Here is a 13,473-nt window from a genome sequence, read left to right on the forward strand (position 1 = left end):
TTGGACACTTGAAAAGGGATTTGCAATAAAAAAATTAATAAAATGCAAGCAGATATTTGTGATACGGTAAAACGTAATAAACCCATTCATGTTGTCACTCGGCGCTTGCTTGAGGAATTTCTTTGTGCACCCCCCTACCTTGTCCCCGGCTTTGCTTGAACTGAATGCGAGCGGAAGACACACGAGCTTGCATGGTAGTCGCGGGAAAGATGGCGAACATTTACGAAGCTGTCCTCTGCAAAAAGGCTTCTCATAACATTGTCTGAAGCTTATTGATGGTCGAAATTGTGTGAGTATACACTTTAAGTAAGGTTACATGCATATTGCATATCACATTATATGTCTCGGGCAAACGAGTTCATGAGCAAACTAGCTATATGTTAGCCTACTACTGTAGAAAAGGTTTTGAGGTGGGTCACTAGAAAACGAGGTTCGGATGCCTTTCTAGTGTCCCCTGGCTTTTCTCAGAAGGAGTAGCTCGTTAACATGACGGACAATTTTAAAGCACACATTTCTTAACCCATAAGCACTCCTTTTGTATCTTGGAATGATTCATGAATGGAACTAACTAAATCATCGACATCTTGCACAGTGATTGTTTAGATCTGGATCGAGCGTCGGTTTTAACAGCAAACATATTCCAAGGCAAAGACACTAAGGGTCTGTCATCCTGCATTTAACAATTGAAGAGCGAAAGACATGTTGAGGTTTATCTTGGGTATACTGTGCATATAATCAGCTGTATTACTTTCAGGTTTGTTCCACCATGGTTGTATTCTACAATGTATTAATTACTGTCTATGTTCTAGGTGTTTCCTGTGTGATTGCATACCTTTGGGCTTTTTGCAATGGAAAAAGGTATAACAAATTGTATTTTTCCTGTACATTACTTGCCATACAGTCATTTTGATTAATTGACTGATTCACTGTTTTGTCCCTCAGAATCCAGACATGCTCACAAGTTTGACCAAATGACTGCCAATCAACGTGACTCTCAACTCAAATCTCAAATTCAGTCATTCCAGTGCAATTACTGCATCCTCATCTTCAAATCTAAGCAGTTCCTTCACGAGCATGTAAGTAAGGTGCATGGCTTTAATGTGGACGTACCCCGGGGTGTGGTTGACTCCACCCCCCTCAAGACTGGCACCAAATCATCTTCCAGCCCCTCCCCATCAAACTATTCGGAGGAGCATTTTTCTTGCAGATACTGTGTGTTCACATCTTACAGGTGGACTGAACTAGTAAACCATGAAAAAAACTATCACAAATCAGGTCAAAAAAGCCTTGTCAAAACCCAAGGAAAGGCCACTGTCAGGAAGAATGCAGTTAACACACTTGCAGTATCTCCACCCAAACTTGGTGAAAAGGGAAGGCTGAATTCGTCATATTCCATGTTTACCTCAAAAAATAACCGCTCCCATTCATCGTTGAAGGATCTGGAACAACACAACGGTTCCCCAGGAACTACCTTTTCAATCAATCCTAATCAGTCCACACCGAAGTCCTCACAAAGTAAATTGAAGTTGCCTAACCGGGATAGTGATGTACAAGCCCTAATGGAGAGTGACTCTAAGTCCAGACACTGCTGCCCGTCCTGCAGCTTCACTTCATCTTCATTTACAGACCTTCGTAATCATCAACAACAGAAACACGGTAAAACAACCACACTGTGGCCCAGTCCTGGCTCCTCGCCGACTAATCTACAGAATTGTAAACCTGAAATGGCTGATGGTTCGGTAGGGTCAGCGACTAAGACTACTGCTAAGAGATCTCATGATGGCAGTTCTTTATTTTCGGCCAAGAAGAAGTGCAAGCTTGATACGAGAAACCATGAAAGTACAGTTATCAAGACGAAGGTGTCGAGGGGCTCTGATTTTAACGGCGAAGTTAGTGAGGATGAAGAGGCAGATGTAGGAGCAAAAATTGTCGACCATCCTGACTCTGCAAATGGTGAGAGTTCTGACGAATCAGAGAGACTTTACTGTTGCAAACACTGTGACTACAGTCACAAGTTCTCCCGTGGTATTAGCTGCCATTATCAGAGAATGCACCCATTCGTCAGGTTTACCTTTAAGTATATACTTGATCCAAATGACAGTAGTGCTACCTATAGGTGCTTGGAGTGTCCTGTTGATTTCACAACTGTGGATGGCCTCAAGCAACACTATGGTGCTCAACACCCAGAAGCTCCTGATGTATTCATGCAGAGATCAGATCAGCTCGATCTGGTGTTCAAGTGCTTCCTTTGCACCTATACTTCTCCCAAAAGTTCGTTCTTGAAAATCCATTACAGAAGAGAGCATCCAATGGAGGAAACAAACAATCCATTGATGTTCTATAGTTACACTGCCAATAATCCACAAACAAAGCCTTCTCAATCTCCAATATCCACAGGAACATCTAGCCCAAACAGTGCAATATCCCTTGAGAGAGTGCAGGCACAGCACATTGACACAAGCAGAACCTCACCCCTCAAAAGTCCCATCTCAAAGGGAGTGGACAAGGAAATGCACCGCTGCAAGTATTGTTCTTACAGTAATACGTCTGTTGTTGCTATGGTTGTGCACTACCAGAAAAAACATCCAAATTCAGGAGCAACAATCGAACAAATCAAACAGCAAGCAGCTGCGTCTACTCCAACACCTGAAAAATCACCTCACGTATCGCCTCTTAAACCTCCAAAGCCATCTTTGAACACATCTGATGATGCGCCAAAGGACCTCCAGAAGATGTATTTCTGTCAGGTGTGCAACTACAGCCACCCAACGGTGAAGGGGGTTTTTGTTCATCAAAAGAAAAAACATCATGAACTTAGGGCAACTGCTTTACAAATACACATTTATTCCGCGGAGGTCCAAAGTCATTCACAGAAGTCCCAGCTATTAGAAAAATTCTCCCCACAAAAAGGCTCCACATCCCCTGACTCAAAATTTCAGAGCGGGATGGAAGACATGTTTTTCTGCCAGTTTTGCAACTATGGTCATCATGCTGTCAGGGGGGTTCTTAACCATCAAAGGATGAGGCACAAAGATGTCGTAGTAAATACTGAAAAGGTTCTCAGGCATACTACAATGCTTCGTGAGAAACCACAAACATCTGATGGAGAAAGCTCACCAAACTCTTTCACTTTGCCTCTTCCTATTGTGCAGAAAGGGACAGATAAAATGCTGTTCTGCCAGTTTTGCAACTTTTCTCAATCAAAAGTGAAAATCATTGCTAACCATCAATTTAGGAAACACTCTATACCTAAGCCATCAGCTCAGGAAATAAACAGATATTCTGCTATGGTTTATGAAAAACTGGAGAAGACACAGCTGGAAGATACAGACTTGTCTAAACCTTCTGTCAAAAAGCTGTCAGATCTTAGGTCCTTAAAGTGTGGCACATGCCTTTACACTACTCCGCACCTGTATCTTTTGAAGAGGCACATGATGAACAAACACAGAATAAAAACCACAATAGCAGAGGTTGTACGTTCAGCTTATCTCGATGGCCTGTTGAAGCCAGGTTATCACTGTCAGTGGTGTGTCTATTCAAACCCTGATGCCCGAAAAGTGCAGCAGCATTACCAGAAGTGTCACCCCCTTTGTGGTGGCTTTAGTCTTGAACACATAACTTTAGATTTATATGCTGGTCCTCAGGCTTCTGCTCAGGCTTCTCCATCTACAAATGTGTCACCTGACTCCGAAAACATCGTGGAAGACCAGCACACGCCTCAGAAGGCCACCCGGGGAGGCACAAAGACGGCGCCCTCGCCGAAACCTGGCGGAAAAACGGCAAAAGTCTATCCCTGTCGTGCTTGCCCCTTTAAAGGTTCTTCTATTGCAAGAGTCAAACACCATTACCGTGCCGTCCACCCATGGTCCGTGAAAGAAGATGGCTCCGTCCCTGATGTCATCACTAGTCGGCAACCGGGCGAACTGAAGCACCACCTTGGAGATGTGCAGAACGAGATGCCTGGTTCCTTTGAGAGTTACCAGAAGCCAGTTGAAGACTGTGAAGAACTGGCTGAAGGTATTTCTGGGGACTCATCTCATGATACCTCGGCGTCTTTAAGAATGTTCAAGTGTGCTGTCTGTTCCACGTATTTCAACACGCATCATGGTCTGATGACTCATTGTGGGAAAAAACATCCCGACTACAAACCTGAAAAGGAAACGGAAAAAGAACTTGGAGTAAGCGTGCGAACCTCTGTCTATAGGTGTGAGGTGTGTTCGTATGTGAATACACGTTGTCACGGTGTTCTCACTCACTGTCAGATGAAGCACCCTTCCTTCAAAGCCAGGGCGGAGAGACTTCAAACTAAAATAGTTCAGTTTCCCAACGTGCAACAATGTGTAAGGAAAAGATCAGGAAGGGTAACATTACAGGGCTACTCGTGCAAGTTGTGTCCAGTCACCCATGCCTCTTTGAAGAAGTTGAAAGTTCACAATGAAACCCATCGCCACAGTACTGCCTCAACAAAGCTCAAAACAATCAAAACGGCCCATGTCATTAAAAAACAATTGCTCTCCAAATACAGAACCACCCAGGGCTCGATTGGCACTTCCAGGGGTTCCAAAAGGAGGTGTCACCGCTGCGCGTTTACCTGCACTACAATGAAGCACCTCGCCAGCCACATTAACAGTAGCCACAGTTGCACGCCAGAGCATACATACACATGCTGTGTGTGCTCGTATTCATCTGTGGTGCCTGTATACCTTGCAAACCACTACAGAAGGATGCACGGTCCAGATGCGTACAAGACCTACTTTGCGGCAACACACATGAGCTTGATGCAAAAGCAGAGTTCAGACGTTTGCCCATCACCTACACCAGAAGGCCAGGCATCTTTGGGGAAAGCATCTGCAAACCCTCTCGCGAAATCGTTAAGTGACGACGACCTGGATTTCCATTGTACGTCGAGACGACCTGCGGCTAACAGTGCACAGGAGCGCTCCACAAAGACCATGACAAAGAATCGAACCAAGAAAAGAAGCATCAGCAAATTATTTGCGAAATCATCCGGGAAAGGTCGAATCAAATGCAAGAAGTGCACCAAGTACTTTCAGTCAGCGTTGTTGCTCAGCATCCATTACACCAATTTTCACTCCACCGCCTTCAAGCATGACTTCACCATTCTGTCAAACACTGCAGAAACAGACTTACAGTTATACCGTTGTGGACACTGTAATGTGAAAATCCAGGGCAATCGAAAGCTCTCTAAACATCTCGACCATCACACCGAGGTTTTGGCACGGACAAAGTTGAAACCAGTGGTTGAAGCGCAACAACCAAAGCTGAAGCCTGCAGAGGTAAGGAATGTTGTTAAGATTTTGTGTATATGACTTGTTTGCTTGTCAGTACCTTAGAATTACAACCGTCTGCCCTATTCTAACGGTTGTACGTTTCTTTTTTCTTCATTTTTACTATCCCTCAGTCTGAAAGCCCAGAACTGCCTGAGCTCTTGACCATACAGGAGTTGTCTCGCTGGAACGTGACGCAGGTGGAAACGATCACGTTAAAGATGAGTCCTGAGCCGTCCCTTTCTGGAACTTCGGATTCGGTGGACCTTAACAAGGGAACTGACGAAGCAGAGGGTTTCCCCTGCATGCAGTGTGGTCGAGCTTTCATGTCTCTGAAAGGTTTGCGATCACATGAGCGAAGCCATGCTGCCATAGCTTCCCTCAAGCGAACGGGCACGATGCCTAAGCACATGTAAGAGGACAGACAATATTAACTGTACTGTATCATATTCTGTGTATCACATACATTTTGCCTTTCAGCACTTTCAACATTGTTCACATAACTCAGTGGTGACATGTTTGACCATCTTGTCCAGAATTGACGAGAATATAATTTATCGACCCGGGACCATCAAGCAGTTTCACTGTGGGCTGTGTGGATATAAAACCAACTTGGTCATCCTCTTGAGGAACCACCTGTCTAAGAAACATGAAGGTGAGAACCTTGTATCAAAACAATAACATGAACATGCTTTGTCATCTGCCTTGAAACTCAACTTGTTTCGAATTCAGTGTTGATATACATTTGGCAGTTGAAAAATAGAAACTGTTGACTTATGTCAAGTAAAATATGTTCTTGTTTTCCAGCTGCTGATGTGACTGAGTACTCAGTTAAGGACCCTGACATCCCCACAACCTGCGAAAAGGACACAGAGAACAACCTGAGGGCGAATGAAGAAGCCCTAGACCCCACAGGACCTCAGAAGGGTGACGTCATACAGGAACATTCCTCCACACAGAGTAAGTGATCCTATTTCATGAGTTTGATACTTACCAACAACAACAAAAATGCTCTCCCCTCTGATCCTTGAAATACTTTTCTTCCGTAGAACGTGGATACTCGGAGCCCCCGCATGTACAGCGCCAGTTGAATCACTACAAGAATATAGCCAAGAGAAAACACCAAGCTGCGGAAATCCCACAAGCTTCAAGGGCCTTCTACGATGGCTTATATCACTGCGAGTTCTGCAACTTCACCTCGGAGCACATATCAAGTGTACGTCGACACTACCTAAATCGACACAATGGCAAACGGCTCCTCAAATGCAAGGACTGCTCCTTCTTCACAAGTTTCAGGTAAGGGTTTGTTTTTCCATTTCCCCCCCTCCAAGATCAATGTGAAATGACATTGTCTGTCTAAAGTGTATCATTTGAATTGAATAGAGCCTAAAGTGATTTGGGTACACGTGAGGGTATGTTTGAATGGCTGGAACGTAATGCTTCGTTTTTGTTTGCTGTGTTTAGGAAGAGGTTTGACATGCACATCGATGCAGGCGGTTCTAGCTGCCTGGCAGAAGCTGCGTTGATGGACCTGCGTTGTCCTTTCTGTCTGTACCACACCAAAAACAAAAACAACATGATTGACCACATTATATTGCATCGAGGTGGGTTATTTTGTATAATGTTCTGTCGTAAATAATCATGGCAGTTCAGGACCTACTGACTTGTGGTCTTTCTGTCACACCCTAACCGAAGAGCATTCACTTATTTTCCTTTGTCCAATCACAGAGGAGCGTATGGTTCCCATAGAGGTGCGTAGGCCACAGTTGTCCCAGTACCTGAAGGACGTTGTTTTTCGCTGTCACAAGTGCACATTCTCGAGCGCCAGCGACGAGAACCTGCGTGAGCACATGCTCAAGCATGACGACATCAAACCTTACAAGTGTCGCTTGTGCTTCTTCGACTGTTCCCAGCTGAGTGGGCTGGAGGCCCACCTCTGTGACAAGCACCAGGTTAGGATCAGGCCGTTTCTATCTATTTTGGATAGCCAGATTTCAAATGAAGTGATTGTCCCCGAGTGTTATGACTATTCACAGTCTGTTGTTCGCTCTCATAGGTGGTAAGGAACCATGAGTTGGTGGGACAGGTCAGTCTGGAGCAACTAGAGACCAAGCTGAATGGGAAAGAGAAAGGAAAATCCAACATGGAGCCGGGGGATAAAGAGGAAGAAGACCACGGGACAACCCTCAAGCATGAGAAACAAGGAGAAGAAAGTGATGATTCAAACCTTGAGCAACCGTCTGCCATGGAGCTAGAGAATCTAGCAAAACACTCAGAGGAGGAGGACGAGGATATGGAGGGACGAGACGAAATGGAGGAGAAAGTTCCGGAACCTACTAGATTACATGGGACACCATGGCAGGTGAAAGCAAAGGATGCTACGGACCCTAACGAGGGACAGCTGGATCAGAAACAAGGCACAGATATGAAACACGGTGTCGTAGCAGAAGCAGACAAAAAGCCAGAGAACACTGCAGGCCCAAACATGGTACACCACGAGAAGTATGAAATAACTGACATTGAACAAAACAGTGAATCACATGAAATACAAGGACAGGAAGGCCAGTTTAGGGCAAACTGTGAAAAGACAGGACTGTTCCATGGGTTGATAATGGATAGAAAGTCTGAAGGTGGGCTCATACATCAGGGTCCAGGGTTGACTGAAGAGAATGGTAAAATACAACATATAAAAGTCACAGAGAACAAAGATTTATTAGAGGAGTCATTTGTGGACTGTAAAGAGGTGTATAAAGAGAACAACAAGAGAGAACTACCCGATCAATATGGTGAGATGCCAATCCTGGAGAATGTCTACATCAAACAAGAAGAATACAGCGGTCAAGATGAGAGGCTGGAGGACGTAGTGGTGAAACAAGATAAATCCGTTAAGGGCAATAAAACGGAGGAACAGAGGTGCGAAGAGGGGACCCTTTGGGAAGAACCAGATGAGATGGCTGAGAATCTGGAACATTTAAAGAAGGGACTCCAAAAGGAAAATGATGTTGTTTCTGCAACTCAAGGTAAGCTTAACTCTGGAAATAATCAACAATTTTCTTTTCTGCAGTTTGTTTTTGTCACTAATCTTCTTGCCATTTGTCTGTTTTGTGTAGATTCCTGCACATTCCTAAAAAGCAGCCAATTGACCAGCAATGTCAAGTCGTTTTCCTGCAAGCTCTGTGGCCGGACCCTCTCCAACAGCACTGAATTTGAGCGTCACGTCATGCGCCATGGAATGTAACAGCCTGTCACTGCGACTGTAGTGAATGTGTGAACATACATATGTTGTTTTGAAAGTGTGATACATTGTCATACCTTGACATTGTGGGTGAATGGTGTCATTTACATTTGTTTAATACTGTATCCACTGCTTACAATATGTTTGTAAATGCACAAGTATATTGCAAAGGACTAATGTGTTTCATTTTACTGCACACGTGTAAATGATGTCTGTTTTAAAGTTAATTAGCAGTTTTTTAAAGCTTGTATGTAAGTACGTTTAAACTGGTTGTCTTTTAATGTGTTTTGTAATAAATTATTTTATACTACACCTGTGTTTTTTCTTTGACGTAACTTCTGTGACTAACTCCCCAAGGAGAACTAATGTAAATGTTTTGATTACAAGATGGGAAATTAAGGGTGTCGTATCTGCGCATGTTCAAAAACTACATGATTGTAATAGTGCTAAAGTTGTATAGGCTAAAGGAATACGCATTGATTGTGTTCATGAGTCTCATCCACGGTATATTGGCGTGTACAGGGGCATCATAGGAGGGTGTTTTTTTCTATTTGTAAAACGTCACATATTGGTCACTGCAGATGAAACGGGACACCGCTTCCTGGTCCAGATCACTGAATGGTTAGACTTCACGCAGATGGGTGAACGTCCTCGTACTCACGGAATCATCTCACTGAATTCACTTGCTTCTGGATTTAGTGTAAGTAAATACATTTTTTTGTATACTGTCTGTTGATGTCATCTCTTTCACTTCTCTAAGCAATAGAGGCTGCTCAAGTGTTGTTGTTCTTTTATACGTTAAAGAATATACGTGAGAACCGTAATTTCAGTATCCCAGTTGATGTCAAGCAATTTGTCATTCTAAAACTCAAAAGTATTTTTCAACTGCGTCTACTATCGGCATTAGGTCTGCTGGGAATTATTGTTTCCTTCTTCCTTGCCCTCTCTGCTCGTCACACCTTCGACAGTTCATCTGGAATGCAATGGCTTCCCGCACACACTTTTGAAATATAGCCTATAAAGTTTATCAAGGGGCAAGCTACTCGTTTTATGTAGCGACTTCCTTGAGAGTAATCATTGCATCACAACCCCAGTGCGGAACTCCGCGTGTGCTGAGACGCAACTCTTTTTCTTTTCTTTTAGCCTACAGAATACAACGTGTTGATAGATAACATAAATAACATACTGCTTTGTTTTAGTTGGAAGGTCATCATCGAAGAAATGTCAAGTGAAAATAAAAGCCAACATAAACCTCAAGAGGATGAAAGTTCCTACTCTTCAAGAGTCATCAGCATTGTTTTCCTTGCCCTTCTCTTGGACCTGTTGGGTTTCACCCTGATTTTACCTCTCTTCCCCTCCATACTCGACCACTATGGACAAACAGAAGTAGGACTACTGTATTTTTTACAATGTACCCAAGTGACATAACTCCTTGTATTTGGAGAAGTTGAAGTTTGAAAGAATGATCAACGACAGCGATTGAATATCCAGGCACACTGACATAACTTGTTTAATCTGACATCTGATAAAATACTTGGTTAGGTCAGGAATGCACTGGTACAGAACAAGGGATACTTTGTGTCCATTTTGTGATGCTCCATAATGGAATGTGAAATCAGCTGCATGTGAGTGTTAAACAAATGTGTTGATCCACTCAACAAATGTGTATTTTCATTATTTGACAGGATACTGTTTATCTTTCACTACAAAGCATGGTAGACTGGTTTAGGGAAGCTGTTGGTGTTCCTATGGAGACAAAATATAATACTGTCCTATTTGGAGGTAAGTTAAAAGTTTATTTTTATTGCTCTACTTATACAAATATATATGTAACTGCTTGACAACTGTGTATAATATTTTTGGGACAAAACTACAACCATTTGCTTTGATCACATACTTTCAGGTCTAATTGGATCCCTGTTCTCCTTGCTGCAGTTCTTGTCATCCCCCATAACAGGGGCTCTGTCTGACCATCATGGCAGGAAGCCTCTGCTCATTCTCACCACAGTGGGTGCAATATCATCAACTGAACTCAACGCAGAGATGTTCACTCACAATAATGAATTAAATAATCTTGTGCATCTTGCAACACCTCCTTTCCGTCACTGATTCATCACATTCTGGTTTATTTGAAGGGTCTTTTTTGGAGTGTCGTCAACTAATTTCACTCATCTTGTGTTGTAGTTGGGGTTGATGTCCTCCTATGCGGTCTGGGCAGTCTCTCAGAGTTTTGGAATGTTCCTCCTGTCCAGAGTGATTGGGGGTATTTGTAAGGGAAATGTAAGCCTCTGTACTGCTATCGTGGCTGATCTACCCTGCCCCAAAGCACGAAATAGAGGAATGGTAGGTTCTAAAGCCCATACACAAACATTCTATAATATGTACTGTATGCACACAATGAATGTCGTGTTCACTACTAGTACTATTGCACCTTTACACTTTGTTTGAGAACATTAACCCAGCCATTTCACCACATCAAAGTCAATCTACAGAAAAAAAATAATTGTACACAGCTAAATTCAAAGTGTTCATTTTACATCAGGAGTGTTCATTTGACTTGTTGAGTGTTTATATAAGTCCACTGTTATGAGATGGACCTGTATAAGCTATTTTGGCATTAAATTAACCCTTTGGAACATTGCTGTGTACCTCCCTGTTGCTAGGCGATGATTGGGATTGCGTTCTCCCTGGGCTTCACCGTGGGCCCATTGATGGGGGCCTACTTTGCCCTCAGCTCCAGTAAGGAGGAAGTGTTCTACCAGGCTCCGGCTCTGCTGGCCCTGGCTTTCAGTGCTGCTGACTTAGTCTTCATCTGGGTGAAACTGCCAGAGACTCTGACCAAAGACAGCAAGGTAGGTATTTGATTGTGACTTTTAATTTGTCAAGAACAGCAAAACCTCAGTGTGAGTGATGGCTCAAGGACAACTGGTCTATCCTAGTGTTCGGCCGTGAGCTCTTGGACCCAGGAATCTGGGGATCTCCTCAGTCCAGTGGCCCTGTTTCATTTCTCAGCTGTCACCAGAACGGAGAACCCACCCTCCAAAGACAGTGGGTACAGGTTGATGTCTTAGTTATACATTGCCCCACATTGCATTGATACATTGATTACCTTACAATCTGAATCGTTTCTCTTTTCCCTTTTTTTGTGTCGGATGACAGAGATGCAGAACCTTAAAGTGTTGGGTTTGGTATATTTCACGTACCTGTTCCTCTTCTCCGGTCTTGAGTTCACCTTAAGTTTCCTCACTCATCAACGGTTCCAGTTTACAAGGTAGAGGCTTGGGGGCGAGGAGGTGTGTATCAGAACCCCACAGCTGATTAACTCTAGTTGTTTGGGTTCTTATACTGTAATGTGTACACTCAATACACATGACTCCAAAAACTTGCAACTGATTCAACTCCAAATTGATACACAGTGATTTGGAGCTGAATGTGATTTTTCTATTAAAAAGCATGCAGCAGGGAAAGATGTTCTTCTTCATTGGTATCACCATGGCAATGATTCAAGGAGGATATGCCAGAAGGATCAAACCTGGGAATCATATCAAGAGTGTCCGTTTGGTAAACACTGTCTTCTCATTGTAGAGAATGCTTTACCAGACAAGACTAGTACTTGTAAAATAACATGTAACATTAGAAATCATGTTTCAAAAAGTTGCTACCTTCCTAACACGGTTTTAATTTTAGGCGGTTGTATTACTGATTCCCGCATTTCTCCTCGTTGGACTGGCATGGAATTTGACAATGCTTTACTCCGGGTTGGTTTTGTACTCCTTTGGTAAGTGTCTTTCCTCTTTTAAATACTACGTATCAAAAAGAAAAACACTGATGTCATACTCAATTACTGAGATAATTCATGACACTTTGTCCCTTTGTCTCTTACTATAGCTGCAGCCATTGTTGTCCCTTGTCTTTCAACACTTGTTTCTGACCATGGTAGGTTATATCTGTATTGAATGTTTCTCCAGACACACCCAAGCACACGTTGTATCATATCGTAAAATAGTCATCTTTTTCCTCCAGGTTCAGTCCATCAGAAAGGCACAGTCATGGGAATCTTACGGAGTTTAGGGGCATTAGCTAGAGCTTTTGGACCAATCGTAGCATCCTCAGGTGTGTGATGTCGCCCTTTCTTTCCTCGGTCGCAGTTGTCATACAACTGTATTCAAAGGTGTAAACGTTTTCAATGTATTCAAAAGTGGTGTCTGTTTTGCAGTGTATTGGATAGCTGGAGCAGAGACCTGCTTCATAATCAGCTCTGCTGCCTTCATCATACCTCTGGCTTTACTGAGAGCATTAAAAAACCTCAAGGAGGACTGATGGAGGTGAAGATTACTTGACAGAGATATTCCATTCAAGACGCTGATAGCACAGACAACAAATGTTATTACAACGTTTTCGTTTATTTTAGGCTACTTTACGTTTTTACATTTGCTTGGAATGCAAGCTATGGAACGGTGATACATTTGTCAGATAAATAAGGTGTAAGGTGGAGCTTTTTATTGTGCTGCATTTTGATGTTCTTTGCCCCAAAGCCTCAAAATGTGACACAAATATTGAATGCAATTGATCTCATATTGATTAGCAATAGGAGAAACCCTGCTATAGGGAGGGGGGATTTAATGACAGAGCAAGGTACTTACCTGTGTATCACATGCCCAGATCGTAAAAGGTTGAGTAATAGTGGATTTATAATACAGTATTTTGTCTGATCAGATACTTTTCTTAATATGTTGGATATCACCTAGTATTTTTGTTGGCACTGATGTAGGTTGTTGGCACTGTTTGTTCATAATCTATTTTATATTTACTCATGTAAATAAACATGCAAATAAATGTTGGTTCATCTGTGGATTCCAGGAGTTCTAACTAATGTGGTTACAAATCTCTGCGATGAACAATACCTCACCACACGAGGACACTGTTGCTCCCATACGGACCGGACTTCAG

General features: G+C 42.9%; 2 protein-coding genes across 3 annotated transcripts; both read left to right on the plus strand.

The window, feature by feature from the left end:
- Nucleotides 1–133: 133 nt before the first annotated feature.
- Nucleotides 134–8,811, plus strand: LOC146219823 (zinc finger protein 462-like). The gene is made up of 11 exons (XM_084694369.1): nucleotides 134–287; nucleotides 810–858; nucleotides 943–5,297; nucleotides 5,423–5,700; nucleotides 5,825–5,943; nucleotides 6,096–6,248; nucleotides 6,338–6,584; nucleotides 6,753–6,892; nucleotides 7,017–7,240; nucleotides 7,345–8,308; nucleotides 8,399–8,811. The coding sequence occupies exons 2-11, from the start codon at nucleotides 849–851 to the stop codon at nucleotides 8,524–8,526; spliced, it is 6,618 nt and encodes a 2,205-aa protein (XP_084550495.1). The 5' UTR covers nucleotides 134–287; nucleotides 810–848; the 3' UTR covers nucleotides 8,527–8,811.
- A 288-nt stretch (nucleotides 8,812–9,099) lies between these two features.
- LOC146219824 (solute carrier family 75 member 1-like) lies at nucleotides 9,100–13,375 on the plus strand. Of its 2 annotated transcripts, XM_084694372.1 has the most exons (13): nucleotides 9,100–9,223; nucleotides 9,723–9,909; nucleotides 10,209–10,305; nucleotides 10,427–10,530; nucleotides 10,708–10,866; nucleotides 11,187–11,375; nucleotides 11,463–11,571; nucleotides 11,683–11,794; nucleotides 11,976–12,084; nucleotides 12,211–12,301; nucleotides 12,412–12,459; nucleotides 12,547–12,636; nucleotides 12,740–13,375. In XM_084694372.1, the coding sequence occupies exons 2-13, from the start codon at nucleotides 9,745–9,747 to the stop codon at nucleotides 12,841–12,843; spliced, it is 1,377 nt and encodes a 458-aa protein (XP_084550498.1). In that variant the 5' UTR covers nucleotides 9,100–9,223; nucleotides 9,723–9,744; the 3' UTR covers nucleotides 12,844–13,375. The 2 variants fall into 2 exon arrangements, with proteins under 2 accessions (XP_084550498.1, XP_084550499.1); XM_084694373.1 differs by lacking the exon at nucleotides 9,100–9,223 and having other exon boundaries at nucleotides 9,764–9,909; nucleotides 10,235–10,305.
- Nucleotides 13,376–13,473: the final 98 nt, after the last annotated feature.

This window comes from Hypomesus nipponensis, chromosome 28 (assembly GCF_054491055.1).
Source record: "Hypomesus nipponensis isolate SF chromosome 28, ASM5449105v1, whole genome shotgun sequence".
Classification (NCBI taxonomy): Eukaryota; Metazoa; Chordata; class Actinopteri; order Osmeriformes; family Osmeridae; genus Hypomesus; species Hypomesus nipponensis.